Below are 15,827 nucleotides of genomic sequence, written 5' to 3' on the forward strand. Positions count from 1 at the left end.
TTACAGGTGTAAGATGGAATCTCAGAGTTGTTTTGATTTGCATTTCTCTGATGGCTAAGGATGTTGAACATTTCCTTAAGTGTCTTTCAGCCATTTTAGATTCCTCTGTTGAGAGTTCTCTGTTTAGGTCTGTACTCCATTTTCTTATTGGATTATTTGTTCTTTTGATGACCAATTTCTTGAGTTCTTTGTATATTTTGGAGATCAGACCTCTATCTGATGTGGGGTTAGTGAAGATCTTTTCCCATTCTGTAGGCTGTCGTTTTGTCTTGTTGACCATGTTCTTTGCTTTACAAAAGCTATAACTTCTATTAGCCCATTAGTCTTCTCTATGTTAGCCAATGTGGCTCGGTACCTTATTTGGCAAGGCAGTCACATCTTGCTTCCTCTGTGTCTGGGTCATGACTGCAGACTGAGGTTTCCTCTTCCCAGAATTCTCCTGTTCTCATTGCCCCACCTATACTTCCTGCCTGGCAACTGGCCAATCAGCATTTTATTAAAAATAATACAAGTGACAGGATAAAAAACTATTGTCCCACATCAAGCAGTGAAACTTTGACCAACCTGCGCTTGCAGATTTGATCCAGGTTGTTCAACAAATAGAGGTTATTGGCTATTTGAGGTCCCTATGTGTCATCTAAGCATGCTTCTGTTTCTTTGTTATGTTCACCTTGAAGACTTGTCTTCTTCAAGAGCACCTTGATGCCGTTCAGAAGGAATTTATCATTTTCAACCGAGAAAAGTGAGTAATGGGGTGAAGACCAGCAGCCTGAAATAATGCTATTTAGGCAGATTTCATTTGCAGAGGTTTGATTGATTTTAAGCTCTTATTTTTCTGATTCTAAAATTATGCAAATGTAGGATATAATTTTTGAAATTTCTAAAGCCTTTTTGTTTCTGCCAGTGTTTTTTTTTTAACTGATAAATAACCCTAGTGTCATAGTTTTGCTTAGGGGAACTGGATTGTAATCACAACGACAGTTTAAAAGTTTTTATTTTAACATTTGGGGGAACAGGGGCAGTCATTGGACAAGTTGCAAGAGCTATTTCTCTCCTTCCACCTGTGGGTCCCAGGGATTAAACTCAGGGTGTCAGGCCTGTTGGTAAGCGCCTCTACCCTCTGAGCCATTTTGCCAACCCAACACATTATTTTTGAGAGTTTTCTCAGCTCATACCTCTATATAAATTGAAGCAACCCTGAATGGACTCAGCAGGTTGTATTTATGTATTTATTCATTTTTATTTGCAGCAATAGTTGTTAAAGAGGAGGAGGGAGTGAACTTGGGAGGGGCCTGGGTCAGACAAACGAGGGGTGGGATGGAGGAAAGGGAGTGAGAAATGATGTAATTATATTTTAATTAAGTTTTAAAATAGTAAAAATTATTCAATTATATGCTGTTGTTTCAAATGTTTAAATTCTTTTTACCTTTGAATGAACAATCTCTCTCTCTCTCTCTCTCTCTCTCTCTCTCTCTCTCTCTCTCTCTCTTTCTTCCTTAAGAGTAAAAAGAGACTTTAATCAAAGACAAGCAAATCTAGCCTTGGAACAAGCCAAAAACAACCCAGAAGAAGAGGATGGCCAGAATAACAATCTGTGAAGCTTCATCATCTTCGGGGGACAGTTCTCGGCAACTGGCCAGAAACTTCTGATTATTGTATCCAAAAGAGCTAACGGCAGTCCTTACCTCTCCACACCTCATGACTTAGAGAATGTGAATGAATATCCTTCCAAGGTGGCAACACTCTACAGTGAAAGGAGCCCTGGTTCTGAGCTCCTCAGATCTGACTGCACCACATTGAGTCTGTGACCTTAAGCCAGTCATTGAACCTCCTCCTCTGTTTTAGGTCACCGCTTGGATGGTAGAAAGTTCTATCAGCCTTTAGTCTGTTAATGCCACAGTTATTGTTCTAATCAGCCTTTATTTTCATTTTCAAATGAATATTTCAGTGTAGGGTTTTTTCATTCTTTTTGATGACATTGTGAAACTGTATGCAATGAACCTCTTCAGGGTTAGAGAATATCACACAGAGGCCAGAATTCCAAGGCCTGGTTAGACAGGAATAGAATATTCCATCAGTAATAAATATGGAGGTCAGATGAGGAGTAGAGACTCTTAGGACCTTGCAGGGGGACCTATGTTGACACAGCATCTGTTAGCAAGGACCTATTGTGTGCATGGCCTCTCAACTTTTCTTCAGGGATATGGCCTTGCTCAGTTGAACTTGGTACTGATAGAAGGAGTACCAAGCAGAAGTTTAATAAGCACTAAGCAGAAGTTAAGTAAATGCTGCAAGCTGTGATATTTTCAGCATGGCAGTTGTACAATATTGGATTCTATTTGCCAATCTCTGGTATGCCTGTCCCTTGAGGGCCGATTTTCCTCAGTATTGGCAGAGACCTGCTTCTGGAGAGGGTCAGAGAGTGCTACCCTAATGAGGGCAGGTTTGCTTCTAACAGTTCAGTGAAGTCATACCTCACGGGAGAGTCACCTTGCATGTTAAAACTGGAAGCTGGTGAAACTTCCCCTTGAGAAACTCCTAACTCCACATGGCGCAAGGGAAGGAAAAGTTAGCCAGTCTGTTGCTTTTCTGTCATGAAACATGTTACTTTTTGTTTGGTTTTGTTTTGCTTTGTTTTGTTTGGTCCCTTATTTTTCATACTGGCCAGCTAAAATATGGAACAATTTACACATGGCCACAGACTAGAATTACATTTAAAGCAACAGGATACTTACAGATCCCAGAAGTTAAGTTCAGGGAGACTAATGTCCTCACATTATATTCACTGTGAGATGGCCAGCAGGAGTTGCCTAGCTACTTAAAACATTACTGATGTCTCACTCTTTCCCGTCTTCATATTTCAATTGTGTGCAAAGTGTAATTCATGTAAATGTGTGTATCACGTAACTACACTGTACTGATGCAAATGAAATCTGGAAGGATCTCTTTGGATGTCCCACTGGTGCCACTGGGTAGAATCAAGAAGAATGTGGGCTTTAGAATGCATTGTTTACAACTCCTGAAAACTGAGGCCATCTAGTGGTCATCATGATGACAGCAAGCTGGCTCAAGGGTCCTGACTAATATCTTGGGGAAGACAGACAGAGGAATATAGGTGGTAGACACTGCAGCAACTAAGTTTGTGCACAGAAGCAGGAGCTGAACCCAAGACCAGCATTTATGGTTCTCCAGAATTTTCGAAATGGCTGTTACAGTGCCTATCTACTAAGAGCAACCATATTTTTTTAAAGAATCAAAACCTACTTCTTTTATCCAACTCTTATCTCTGAAGTTCTCACGTGTTATTTGTGGGAGTCTGGTCATGTTTAGTCACTGTTTAATTCAAAGCACTTGCCCTGACTTTCAGGGCGTTGAATGGGTCAGACAGAGCGACACTGAGGTGATTGGACTCTGTTCCAGACTGTCATCTCAGCCAGGGTCAGGGACCGCACACACGCCCCAGCTTCCGCCTTTTGTCTGTCTGTAATTGAGGACCTGATATGCGATGCATTCCCTTCCTTCACCTGGCTCCTTCTTCTGGATCTTGTTGGCATCCTCCAAAACAGCAGCTTTCAGAAATGGTTTCCAAAGGCCAGCAGGGCCAGCAGGGCCAGCAGGTGTGCTCCGGGATGATGTGGACTGTTTAGCATCTTTAAACACTAAGGTGGGGATAGGAACCCATGGGATCTCCAAAGTTCCAATTCCTAGTTTTTATTCCCATTGAGTATCTTTCTGAGTCCTACTGTCTTGCAGAACTGGGATGTTCTAGTTCTGGTGCAATGTGAGGTTAGGTAGATTTCTAGTGCCAGTCAGATAAGTGGCACACAATGTGTTTCAAGTTAAAGAAGAAATCAAACATTGGCTTAGGTCTGTACCTCCTCAGTAGAATGAGTGTTGAGCATGCACAAAAGCCTGGGTTAGGTCCACAGCACCAGGAGAAACAGAATCTGCATTTACTGCATCTGGCTGTAAAGAATAACATCCTGAGCACAGCCCACTACTGAGTGTTGTAAAGAAGAGATTTAAAAACAAAACCCAAACTTTCCCCAATGCTCCTGGTGATTGCTTCTTGGTTTTGTTCCCTAATTTGAGCTAAATGTTAGCACCTCCCAGATGAAACAACCTTCAGTTGTACTTCTGAGAAGAATTAGGACTGAGAACATCAGAAACAGTGTGACTATCCCATCGCTTTTTCTGCTACTCCAAGAATCGCGCCTAGGAGTTTCCTCCCATACCAGACAGAGCTCCTGAAAGGCCTGAGCAGCTCCTGAAAACCAGAGTGTCCTGCCTGTGACCCCACTCCCTGCGCTGCAGTGAACTGCCATCTCCAGGAATTCCCAGTGACCCAGAGTGGAGGGGTGGGACAGCCTTACCCATTGGAGCAAACCTAGTCTTGATCCCCACTCCCTGGATGGATGGAAGGAATCTGCTAAGGGCCAGTGACCCCACAGCAGCCCTGGTGTTGGCTGGGATGATCTTTAGGATAGGAATGAATCTCTAACAGCACAGGATATTGCTAAATTAATCACAGTAATCTAATTAGTGGAGACCCAGAAACGACTGGATTTCCCCTCACTATGGCTTTCCTTGTGGACACGTGGAAGAGGAACAAGGAAAAGGGGTGCTGATGAGGTTATTGAGACCTGTGTTGCTTTCCGAGGTTGCCAGGGATGCTGAGCTTCCGTGCTTCAGTCGCTCGGTGAACAGGCATGGCAAGCGCTTTGCTGAGCTCCTCCGTGTCCCTGTGTTCCGTCCACACAACATCTGCCGCCTCCTCCTGTCCACCTGTGACTACTCTTCACTGTGAGTGGTGCGTCTGCCCAATGTTACACACTGAGACTCTGACTTTCATTTTTCTGTGCTGTTCTGAACTGGTGGCTGATTTAGAAGCCCCCAACTTAAAAAAAACAAAACAAACAAACAAACAAACAAACAAAAAAACAACAAAGTACGCTTCTGTTGAGCCATAGCCTATGTGACGTAAATGTGCCTGCACAGATTAAAATGTCACCTGTAACAATCTGCCCTCGGCCTTCCTTTGTCAGCGGTGTGTGTGTCTGGCCATTCCAGGTAACCTGTTCTTACTCTGCTTACATTGGGGAGGACGTGCTTCAGCAGGGACAGTGTTGGAGAGCTGTGTCTGCACATTTAGTGCATTCATGGAGGGAGTGCCACTGGAATCCCGCCTTCTGCCTTTTACTACATCCTCAAGTTTACAAACAACCTGTATGTCTCTTTTGAGATCTCCTGTGCCCGTAAGGGTGCAGAAGGTTTCTTTCCTTATGCCATAGCCACAGGTAAATATTCCAAGGCCCATTATCTGAGATAGAAGGACAACAGGCACCGTGGGACCTCTCAGCTAACTCACAGACTCACAGCAGCTCCACAGCCAGCAAGCCACAAGTTCCAGGAGTTCGTGGCCTCTGAGTTCCACATACCAGCTGCCCTGTTGTGTGGGTCATGCTTAGTGTCCTGTATGCTGTTCCCAGTAGCCAGCCGAGCAAAGATCAGCATCCAGTCTGCTAGATTCTGAAGAGTGCCAGCCTTAGTTATGTGATCTCACTTTTCAGGTTGCTCTGGTCCCTTTATTTTCCTGGGTTTTTGTTCCCTGTTTTTGTTGTGTTTGGAGAGCTGGTTCCCGAAAGTTCTTTGGAACCAGAATGCCTTTGCTATTCTTAGCCCTGTTCAGTGTTCCTATTCCTGACCTGGTCAAGTGTGACTCAGCTGCTGAACACTTCTAGACTCCATAGGTATGAAGGTTAGCCAATATGTCTCTGTCATCAATGTTTTAGAAAGCTGTTTCATCTTTCCCAAAACACTGTGTCCTAAGATCGTTGGAAGTGCTGATGGCTCCTTTTAAAGCCGCTCAATTCTTTACCAGTCTTAGCTGCTCCTTGGTCATGAAAAGGGAGACAGGCTTCACCAGTCTTGAGGGGGACCAGACTTATTTTCTTTGTCTGAGAATATGGAGGGAATATCTCTCTTCTGGGTTTACTAGGAAGACAAAACAAAAACCTGGAGATGCCAATGACTAGTTTTGCCTCCACAAGGAATGAGCTTTACTGAGGCAGAAGCACCTCTTTCAGGAAGGCTGGACTGAGACAGAAAGTTGCTTGGGTTTACCACTTATAGTCAGCAATGCGGTGTCTGAGCAATTCTATCTGAGCTCTTCAGACAGCTTAAAACCCCACTTTGAGCCCCACCATGTACCAGTGGATACCTCACCAGGGATGTTTCCCAGCACAGGGAGAGATGTGATGGAGGTCCAGTAGCCAAAATGATCCAAGAGCCCAGAACTGGACTTTTATTTCCTTGTTATTTGTGGGTTCTTTTTGGTTGTTTGTTTCTGTTTTTGCAGTGTTGGGGTTCGAACCAACAGCTATCTGCCTGGTAGGTAAACAAATACTCTACCCCTAGGTTGCATCTCCAACCCTGGACAACACTTAAGACTCATTATGCTAATCAGATCCTCCAACTTCCTAATGTGCACAGGGAAGCTCCCAGAAGAGTAGGCACAGTCAAGAGTCTTTTTCAGATACTCGTTGCTGTGCACTGTGGCCCTGGTCTGCGCTCTATGCACTAGACCCCAGTTCGTGAGCTTTGGGCAAGGGACTGGAGGTTGAGAATACACACGCAGAGACAGACCGACACAGACCTTCAATCACTGGTACCAAAAAGTCCCCTTTAATAGCACCATGGAGGCTTAAATACACTTTAGTCAATGGCCAACAGGTGAAAATCCCATCCTCTGATCCTCTAAGCTAGGCCCAGCTTCTAGTAACTTCCATTAGAAGGTTCTAGCAGGGAAGAGCAGCTGAAGGCCAGGACTCATTACTCCCAACATCCAGCTGAAGGCCAGGATTCATTAGTCCCAACAACTCATTGGGCTCTTTGAGATGAGCCTGCTGAAGAAAAAATATGGTGCAGATTCACTTGGGGGCTTTTCCTCCAAGCCCAGGCTTTGAGAAATAAGTAGGCTGTCTTTACAGAACAGCATAGTAACAAGGGCTGGCTGAAGACAGAAGCACACAAAAGAACAATAAAACAAAACCCTTTACAAGTTCTGTCTTAGAGTCAGCTGGACTTATCCCCCAATGTATGTTTTTTTATATTAATAATGAATGTGCCTGTTTATCAGAAAACCTTAATTATTCCCCAAAGTTTCAACTGCTGTTGTCAGGTTAACGACCAACAGTTCAATCTTAATGAAAACTGTAGGCGGATACCTCTGCTGTTGTCAGGTCAACGACCAACAGTTCAATCTTAATGAAAACTGTAGGCAGACACCTCTGCTGTTGTCAGCATCAAGTTTGCTGTTGGTTTATCTGCCAGCTATGTCTCACTGTGAGGGTTCTTTCTCTTTGTCTTGTGTCATTTTTTATGTGGTGTGTGTGTGTGTGTGTGTGTGTGTGTGTTAAACGTGTACACTTTTGTGTGGCTGGGCGTCTATCTATACGTATGATCCTGGCGACCAGAGGAGGACATCAGATGTCCTGCTTTATCACTTCCCCCCATGGAAACAAGGTCTCTCTCTCTCCCTGAGCCTGGAGTCAGGAAGCTCAGTTATCCTCCTGTCTCTATCCTACCCATGTACTAGGGTTGCAGACATACCTGGTGGTCATGCCCAGCCTTTTATGTGGATGCTGGGATGGGAACTCGGGTCCTTATTCCTACGCAGCAAGCACTCTCAACCACTGAATAATTTTCCCAGTCTCCCCGAGTTTCAGTATCTTAGGTGAAACGGTATTGCGTGCACAAAAGACTGGAGAGCAGTGTTGGTAATTTTTGTAATTATTTTAATAACCAGGTTTACATTAACAGTCACTTGATGAGCTTTTGTCTCTTTAACCTCAGCTAACTCAATACACAGTTTTTCTTCACGGTTCAAACCAAACAGCTCTTCAGTTTCCGAGCTGCCTCACAGCTAGCACAGGTCACAGGGAGACGCACGGTCTGTCCATAGCCACCAGACACAGAACTGAACACCCACACACCATGTCTCAAAGGGGAATTACGAGGAACGCTGGCTGCCTCGGCCAGCCCATGACTGCATCGGGGCACAAGCTGGGGCTGTCTAGGGGAGAAGACCTGGGGGCTTAGGGCAGGAATCAATATTGAGAAGCACTCGCCTCTTGGTAGGGACTTGGTAGGATGAGCAGAAGGGAGTCCAGAGTTAGGATTCAGGTCTTGGGAGATGAGATAAGATTTCAGAGTATCGTCATGAAGAAATGACCCAAAGAACCACTGGGCTTTGAAGTGGGGGAAAGAGTATTTTGGAGGACCACTATAATTCTATTAGTTTCAAAAACTTAGAAGTAAAAGAAATATCTCCACTGTGGGATTTAACTGCTCCAGGAAGATGGTCTCAACCACTCAAATCTGTGGCCCTTCAGAACGAATGTCAGTATGCTGTCATTGGGGCTTAGAAATAACTTGAGGTTTGGAGATTACATGGTTTTCTTCAAGGGGGCTGAGTGGAAAGCCCGGATGACAAAAGCTTCTTGAGAGAAGTTAGTACCCAACATGTCCTCCCACCCTCGGACGGAATGCCAGTGAGCTTGAAGGAAGCCCTCACGCCTTGTCGTTTTCCTTCCGGGAAACCCCGTGACTGGTGCTGTCTGATGTATCTACGAGCAGAACCAATTTAAATATAAAAAATTAACTCAAGGAAAAAGCTGCTTAGAAAAATTCTCATATTAAGAAAATAGTGGAGGAGGTGTCAGGGATTCTCGGCTATTTCTGTGCTTGGGTGTTACTAATAGTGAATGAAGAAAGGGAGGGATCCCGAGATGGTGCCGGCCACCATTGAGGGCTTCAAGAAACCCTCACGAGAAACGCTTGAGTGGAAGTCCCAAGTGCAATGCCGATGGCCCAGAGAAGGTTATTTTTCATGACCAGAGAGGCCCTGGAGGGACTGTCTCAGACATGGGAAACCACCACACAGTTGGTGTAGACCAGAATTAGTTAATTTACATGTCGCTTTCGCCCTCTGGTGGCTATGCGTGGTACTACAACCTATACTGCAGCCAAGCCTGGCTATTGAGGTATATATATAGTGTACATGCTGCAGATCCAGAACACTCCCTATAAAAATCTTTCTGAGTTGCTGGAGAAATCCCTAAATCTTTGAATTGTAATTCAAGACTACATCCCCCTCATTTTCTTCTGCTAAAGGTTCTTTTAAATTGAAAGCACCATGAGAGCTCTAAAATAGTAAAATTCCCTGTTAGGAAGTTGAACGAGCCTTTCCCATGATTGGAGCAGAAACTAGCTTGCTCAGGGAAATCCTCTTTCTCTGCTATTTCCAAATTCATTCTTAGTCAAACCAATTGTGTTTCTTTACTTCTGAGTTGTATGACAACCTGCAGTCAGGGTTGGGGGCCCTGTGTAGCACAGTGGCAGGATGCCTGCCTAGCACGTGAGAGGCCCTGGACTCCATTGTCCAGTCCCACAAAACAAAATGAACAAAAAATCCTTCACCTCCAAAAACACAAAAACAAACAAAAATCACTTGCTGGCAGAGATAGAGATTTCTCCTAAGTTCTTAGAAGGCGTGTGAGCCCTGCTCTGACCTCAGAGGACTTAATCCACAGTGTTCTGTTCCTTACCAAGTGGGCCTCCACAGCACTGAAGTCTGAGCCAAGGTTGATAGCATGTTGCTTGCAGGAGAGCCTACTGACTTCTGTAGACCCCCGCCTTGCTCAGAGAACCTGGTTCACAATTGGTTTTGTAAATAGTGTGGCAGGGGCATGGACTTTTCCAACTCTGACAGACAAAGGAGGTGCAAACCTTCTCCTCCTCTGTGCCATGCCAAGAAGGGTGCATCGCGTCACTTCCTGCAACTTGCTCTAGAGATGTTAGTACCAATTAAAAAGTGGCAGCCCAGCCCTGGGACCTGCCCGTAGAAGTAGGAAGACATGGCATAGAATTGAAAACAGGGTTAAACATTGTATTCTGCCACTACTCAAGGCTGGCTTCCCTAAATCTCTGCTTTACTCCCAGAGAAGCTAACATTACTACTAGGGGTCAAGATTAAGAATAACTGAGAAAGCCCGTTTTCCAGAAAGAAAACTCCCGGATGTGTTTGGATCTGAGAAGGTCAAGATAGAGTCACTCCCATCACCCTTGACTCTATCTCTGCCAGGATCCTAACTCAGTAGGCAAGAGCATGTGTCTCCCCTCAGCGTGCAGACAGGAGCGTAAGAGCTGCCTCCCCAGGACCGAGAGGAAAGACGTGGAAACATCACTGCTCTCCCCAACCGAAGCCTGTGCTGCATTCTCCATGGCAGCCTTTGGTGAGCACCAAGGAAGATAGGAGACCTCTCCCTGTGTTCTGCCTGTGTGGTCATCACAACCAGCAAGAGGATTAGAAAGCAGCATGAGGAGGAGGCCCAAACGAACACTGGCATCACAGGTGGAAGAACTGGCTGGATTCTGACACTTAAGAAATGACTAAAGAAACAAAATCTACTAGGCAAGGATGTGATGAAGTCCAGAACTCAAAGACCTCCTGCCTTCTCTGCAGATCCCAGGAGACTGTGGTGCAGCATCAAGCTGCCATGCATGGCCACTCTCCGTGGAAATGAATGTACATCATCAACACAACACACAATGCCCTTCTGCTCCCCCAGCCCACCCACCTCCCTCCTACACGCCCCACTCCAGCTCCTTTGTGCCCTCCACCTTGCCCTGGGCTCCCACCACCCAATCACCCAAAGAAACCTTCGTGCCTTTTGTTCACACTCTTGACGTCCCCACTTTGACGCCCCAGCTTCATCTGTCCCCTTGTCGTAAGATGCAGCGCTACATACGCTCTCAACACTATAATATGCAGACTCTACCTTAGTGGCCTGTCTGATCGCATGCATGTAAGTGGGGGAAGGGGTCAAAGAAATCAAGGTAATGCATCAACAGAAATCAAAGCAATTCATAAAGCTAGGCAAGCGAGCATAACATTGGGGAACATAAGGCTTGAGGCTTATTGATTCTTTAGATCGCAACTGTTTGGATTCACTTTCCTTCTTAAATATCGGTGTACCATTTTGGCTTCAAAAAAATCTCTTCTTGCTTGTGCCTCCCTCTTTGCTAGGGCTTGCTTAACTCAGGGATGTGATGTTAGAACGGCCTCCAGGGGGCGCCACGATGCGTTTGCTGGCAGAGCGGACACCCTCATCCACTTGGGTGCCTGCAGATGGAGACAAAGTCCCAGGGAGAAACATGGGGAGAGAAGGGTGTTGGAGAAAGAGAAGGTGAGTGACTTAAGAGCAGTAGATCTTAAGAACTTTCCTGGTGCACAAGAAGCTTAACACCAAATCATGAATTTAGCCCATTCATACCGTCTTGGTAGGGAAGCACACATTCCTCCCTAGAGTTCATCTGGAGCTGTACATGGAAATAATATTAGCAAGAACATGGAGACGGCTGCTTCTGCTGACTGACTGGCCCTGTGTTAAAGCCCATGGATTATTCCACTGCTTCCTCACTACTGTGGTTTGGGAGAAACACAATTCACTGTTTCATGATGGAGGGATTCTGGAGCTGAGAGGTCGGTTCAAGGATGCCAAGCTGGAGAGTCAAGGTCCCCTGTTCATGCAGCTAGAAGAGCCGATGTGTACTTGACCTCATTCAGAAAGGAGCCCCTGAGTGTTTAAGGACTTGTGTGGCAATAAAGGTGAACACACTCCAGACCACTTGGCAACAGTAGTTACCTTAACTGCTTGGCAGGGTTACCCCAAAATGTTGAGCCCTTTTCTCTCTAGCTCTCCCTAAATCTCTCCCAACCTTCCCTCCATGGTCTCTACTCCTTCTGTGTCTTCCCTTCCTTTCTCTATATGCTGTGGCCTCCCCTGTAAATGTATTTTCTGTCTTGTTACCTTGCTCCCCTAGCACGTTCTTTTTCCATCGTAGAGAAACAACCTGCATTTATCCTCCATGCCCCCATTTAAAGACAACTATGGAGCAATTAATCATTCTTTATAGTAAAGAGTTCTTGGAGAATTGATGAGATGGGTAATACGGGGAACCCATGATAAATATTTAGTTCGTGGAAATCAGTGGATGTGATTGCTGGCATCATTTTCACTATGGAGAGGAACTAAGCTCCAAGAAACTGCTGCTGAGGAACATGAAAACGAGTCTGAGCTTTATGCTCACTGAGATTTGAACACACACACACACACACACACACACACACACACACACACACTCGCACGCACGCACGCACGCACACACACACACACGCACCATAGTTCTCATACATTGATAGAGAAGACTGCTATCAATTCATGGTGGGAATCACTTCCATTGCCCTGCCCTCAGCTAGGTCCAATCTCTAAGTAGAATTTGCTAGCGTTTGAACTTAACTTTGAAGCCGGCAAGACCTCTTTTGACTTTCTTATGAAGACTACATGCTGCTAGGAAAACTTTCCTGATCCCAACACTGATCAGCTTCCTTCAGAGAACACCAGCGCTAGGCGGGGAAATGCATTTCACTTGAGTTTGCAGGCTAGGGGTACTGGGCTTTTCTCCTTCTCCTCCTTGCCTCTCTTCATCGGTTCATTCCACTCACCTGACAGGCTAAATCCCGACTGGTGGAGGTTCCTCACTGGCGGGTTTGGCCGAGTGGGAGAGCCCCGAGTAGAGCCAGCTGGGGTGCCTCCCTTGGGGGTGGTGGTCAAGTCAAACACTGGTCCATCATACATGCCCCTTGGGACAGCATGCAGGTCCGCCATCTGCAGTGAGAGAAACATATCACCAGGCATTCTGACATTCAACGAACCAACAGCATAGAGTGTGCTCTGGGAGGTGTGACTGTATCAGGGAATAGAGGTTGTAGAGAGAGAAATCCAGGAGAAACCAGCAGAAATGGATGTGAAATAAGAGACACCAACACAAGAAATTTAGGGCAGAGATCATCCACGAAGGCCTCTGTATTCACGAGATTCCATCTAGAGCAGTGGTTCTCAGCCTTCCTAAGGCTGCGATCCTTTGACGCAGCTTCTCATGTTGTGGTGACCCCTCCCCCCAGTCATGAAATTATTTTCACTGCTACTTCATCACTGCAATTTTGCTATGGTTATGAATCATAATGTAAAAATGTGTTTTCCAATGGTCATAGGCCATCAGAATCATTCAACCCCCCCTTCCCCAGGTTGAGAACCGCTGGTCTTCTAGGATTGATGCCTCTTAGATGGTGTTGGGCTTGGGGGAGGGAAACAGCTGAGTGTGGAATAAACCCTGATATAGATGACAATATTGACTGCAGAGGACTGGAAAATATGGCTAGCTGGAAGCAAGAACATGACGGAAGAGAGTTCTGCTATCTAGACTGCTGGAGAAGAGCCAGCAGGAAGGACAGGAGTCTCAGACGAGGTCACATACGCTGCCGGCGTGAGGTCCCATGAGAGACCCACCCACGAGTTTTCAGGGCTTTTCACATGTCAGGCTGTGAAGCCCTAAACTGAAGAGTCTGTGTTCTGACCCACTGCCCTTTGGCTGTGAACTTGCCTGGGGACTGCAGAGCCAGCCAGAAGTATCAATCAACTATGTGTTCTGTGTTGGAATCATGCCAAGAGCTGGGGTTCCTAGCTCTGTGAGTCATGCTGTGTTCCCCCGGGGGCATTTATGGTCTATGAGATTAACGTGGCGAGACCACCCATGGCAGGAGCAGAGCCAACATGCATTGCAAGCGTCATTGCATTGCTGGCCATAGTCTGGCAATGGGACCATGCATCCCTATGAGCCCAACAGTGAAGATGGGCCACGGTGAGACCTCCACGGAGCCCTAGCCCTGTCTAGGCATGGTGCAGCTATCCCTCAGATGAGAAATGGGTCAGAACTCCCCACGCAGGTAAAGCTGTAGCTGTGGCGTTTCTGTGGTCCCAGAATCTAAGTCTTAATTTTAAAAAAATGTCTATACTGGCTGGGCTGGCTGGGTGGTGGTTGCACACAGCTTTATTTAATCCCAGCACTCAGGAGGCAGACACAGGTGGATCTCTGTGAGTATAAGGCCAGCCTGATCTACAGAGCTAGTTCCAGGACAGGCTCTAAAGCTACAGAGAAACCCTGTCTCGAAAAACAAAACAAACAAACAAACAAACAAACAAACAAACAAACAAAAATGTCTATACTGGGCAAGTTTGGCTTTTATCCCCTTTTCTAGTAAGACAAAACTGGAGGAGGGGGCTCACATTTCACATCTTCATCTTGGCCTCAGGGCCTGAGCTAACTTTGCTTTGTGGAGCCCTCAAGTTCCAAGGAGGCCTGAAAGCTGGAGAAGAAGAGGGCCTCTGAAAGGAAAGCCCAGGGCCCCTAGCTCTACATCAAGCCAAACTCCCTTCTCTCTGCTCTCTCTCTCTCTCTGTGTCTCTCTGTGTGTATGTATACATGTGTATGTGTGTAAATGTTTGTGTAAGTATGTGAGTGTGTGTGTGAGGGGGGAGAGATAATGGAGGGGAGGGAGAAAGAGAGAGAAAGAGAGGATTGTGGGCATTTTATCCAGCCAAGCAACCTTGGGCAGTCTGGAAGAGAGATGGCTTGGGTGTCAACCTGTTCTCATTATAAGCCACTGGAAATAATTTTTCTATGAAAATATGCTATCATAATATCAACTCCTTCAAATTTTAAACCGAAGGACTATAATAATGTAGAGAAATTATTTGGGGAAATAAAAGCTGCCTTGGACCAAAACATTGTTAGAAGTCTTCCTTGTAGCCTGTGGGTCCTGCAGTACTTCTTCAGCATTAAACTACTACTGTGCCTTTCCCTGTGAGGGTCTAGGAAGGCTGGCCCTCTGAGTCCCAGGCACGGAATGCGACCCCACTCCCTCCCTAACCCCTATACCTCCTTGGCATTCACCTTCCTCCTGGCTTTAATGCGCTTATAGACATAGTCCGAGAAGGGGCTGCAGGGAATGAAGCGGCCAGCCCCCTGGGTCACGTGCAGGTTGTTGTCTTCCAGCATGATCTTGCCCTGGCAGATAACCACCAGAGGTGCCCCACGCAGCTCCATCCCTTCAAAGATGTTGTATTCTGCAACCTGGATTCAGGGATGAGGACAAAGTCAGACCATGCGTATAGGGTGAAAAGAAAGAGGAATGGGGTTACCTTCTGTGTTTTGGGCCCTGCCTTCAGTATCTCTAGGAACTGAGCCACTAAATAGAGCTGGGCAAAGCTTGGGGCACCCCTGGCTGCTTTGGTAAGGAACAGGAGACTAACATACCCTGAATAAAGATGCCTCAAGCAAAGATGTATGCCTCACTTGTTATTAAGATCTTTAATTGAAATTCTATTTCCACTGCTGGCTATATTGGAAACTCAGCTACAAGACTCCCAGGGGTGCTGCTGCATAGGGAGCCTGCACTGCGTGGTAAGTGGAGCATCACATGGCCTTTGGCTCCTCCCAGTGCCAAATTCCATAACACAAGATGACTTGGTGTTTAAGCAAAGGGCAATACCACCCAAAACATGATTTCTGCCTACCTTCCTCACTTGCTCAGTAGGAGGACAGCTCTGTAGCGGTTGAGGGTACTGGCTTGGTTCTAGGATTTGAATGTCAGCTCTACCACCAGCTATATAAATTATTTACTTTCTGTGCACTTCTAGCAACCAGACAAAACTACAAAAGGAAGGTAACAGTATCCACCCAAACGTAGTCATGGTTCATGAGATTCACTGAATAGAAAGCAAGATGCCTGACATCTAACCCCTTCAAGAATTATTTTTACTACCAAGCAGTCAGTTCCTCTTTAAGGTGTTAGATTTAGGTTTCAATCTTCTAGGAGAATCGGAGTGAATAATGAAGATATTTAACTTTCTCTTCATTCAAAA

At 45.8% G+C, this 15,827-nt stretch overlaps 2 protein-coding genes across 3 annotated transcripts in view; one reads left to right on the forward strand and one right to left on the reverse strand.

The window, feature by feature from the left end:
- Stk32a (serine/threonine kinase 32A) overlaps positions 1-1,598 on the forward strand; it is a 77,885-nt gene extending 76,287 nt beyond the window's left edge. The window contains exons 10-11 of the mRNA XM_038331261.1: positions 678-742; positions 1,502-1,598. Of these exons, the coding sequence (XP_038187189.1) occupies positions 678-742; positions 1,502-1,598 (162 nt within the window). The remainder of the gene's footprint in view (positions 1-677; positions 743-1,501) is intronic.
- A 6,181-nt stretch (positions 1,599-7,779) lies between these two features.
- The window catches only part of Dpysl3 (dihydropyrimidinase like 3), a 111,521-nt gene continuing 103,473 nt past the window's right edge, over positions 7,780-15,827 (reverse strand). For both annotated transcript variants that reach the window (XM_038329894.2, XM_038329895.2), the window contains exons 12-14: positions 14,857-15,036; positions 12,569-12,731; positions 7,780-11,185 (exon numbers count right to left, since the gene is read on the reverse strand). In XM_038329894.2, the coding sequence (XP_038185822.1) occupies positions 11,097-11,185; positions 12,569-12,731; positions 14,857-15,036 (432 nt within the window). In that variant the 3' untranslated portion in view covers positions 7,780-11,096. The remainder of the gene's footprint in view (positions 11,186-12,568; positions 12,732-14,856; positions 15,037-15,827) is intronic.

The sequence above is a fragment of the Arvicola amphibius genome, chromosome 5 (assembly GCF_903992535.2).
Source record: "Arvicola amphibius chromosome 5, mArvAmp1.2, whole genome shotgun sequence".
Taxonomy (NCBI): domain Eukaryota; kingdom Metazoa; phylum Chordata; class Mammalia; order Rodentia; family Cricetidae; genus Arvicola; species Arvicola amphibius.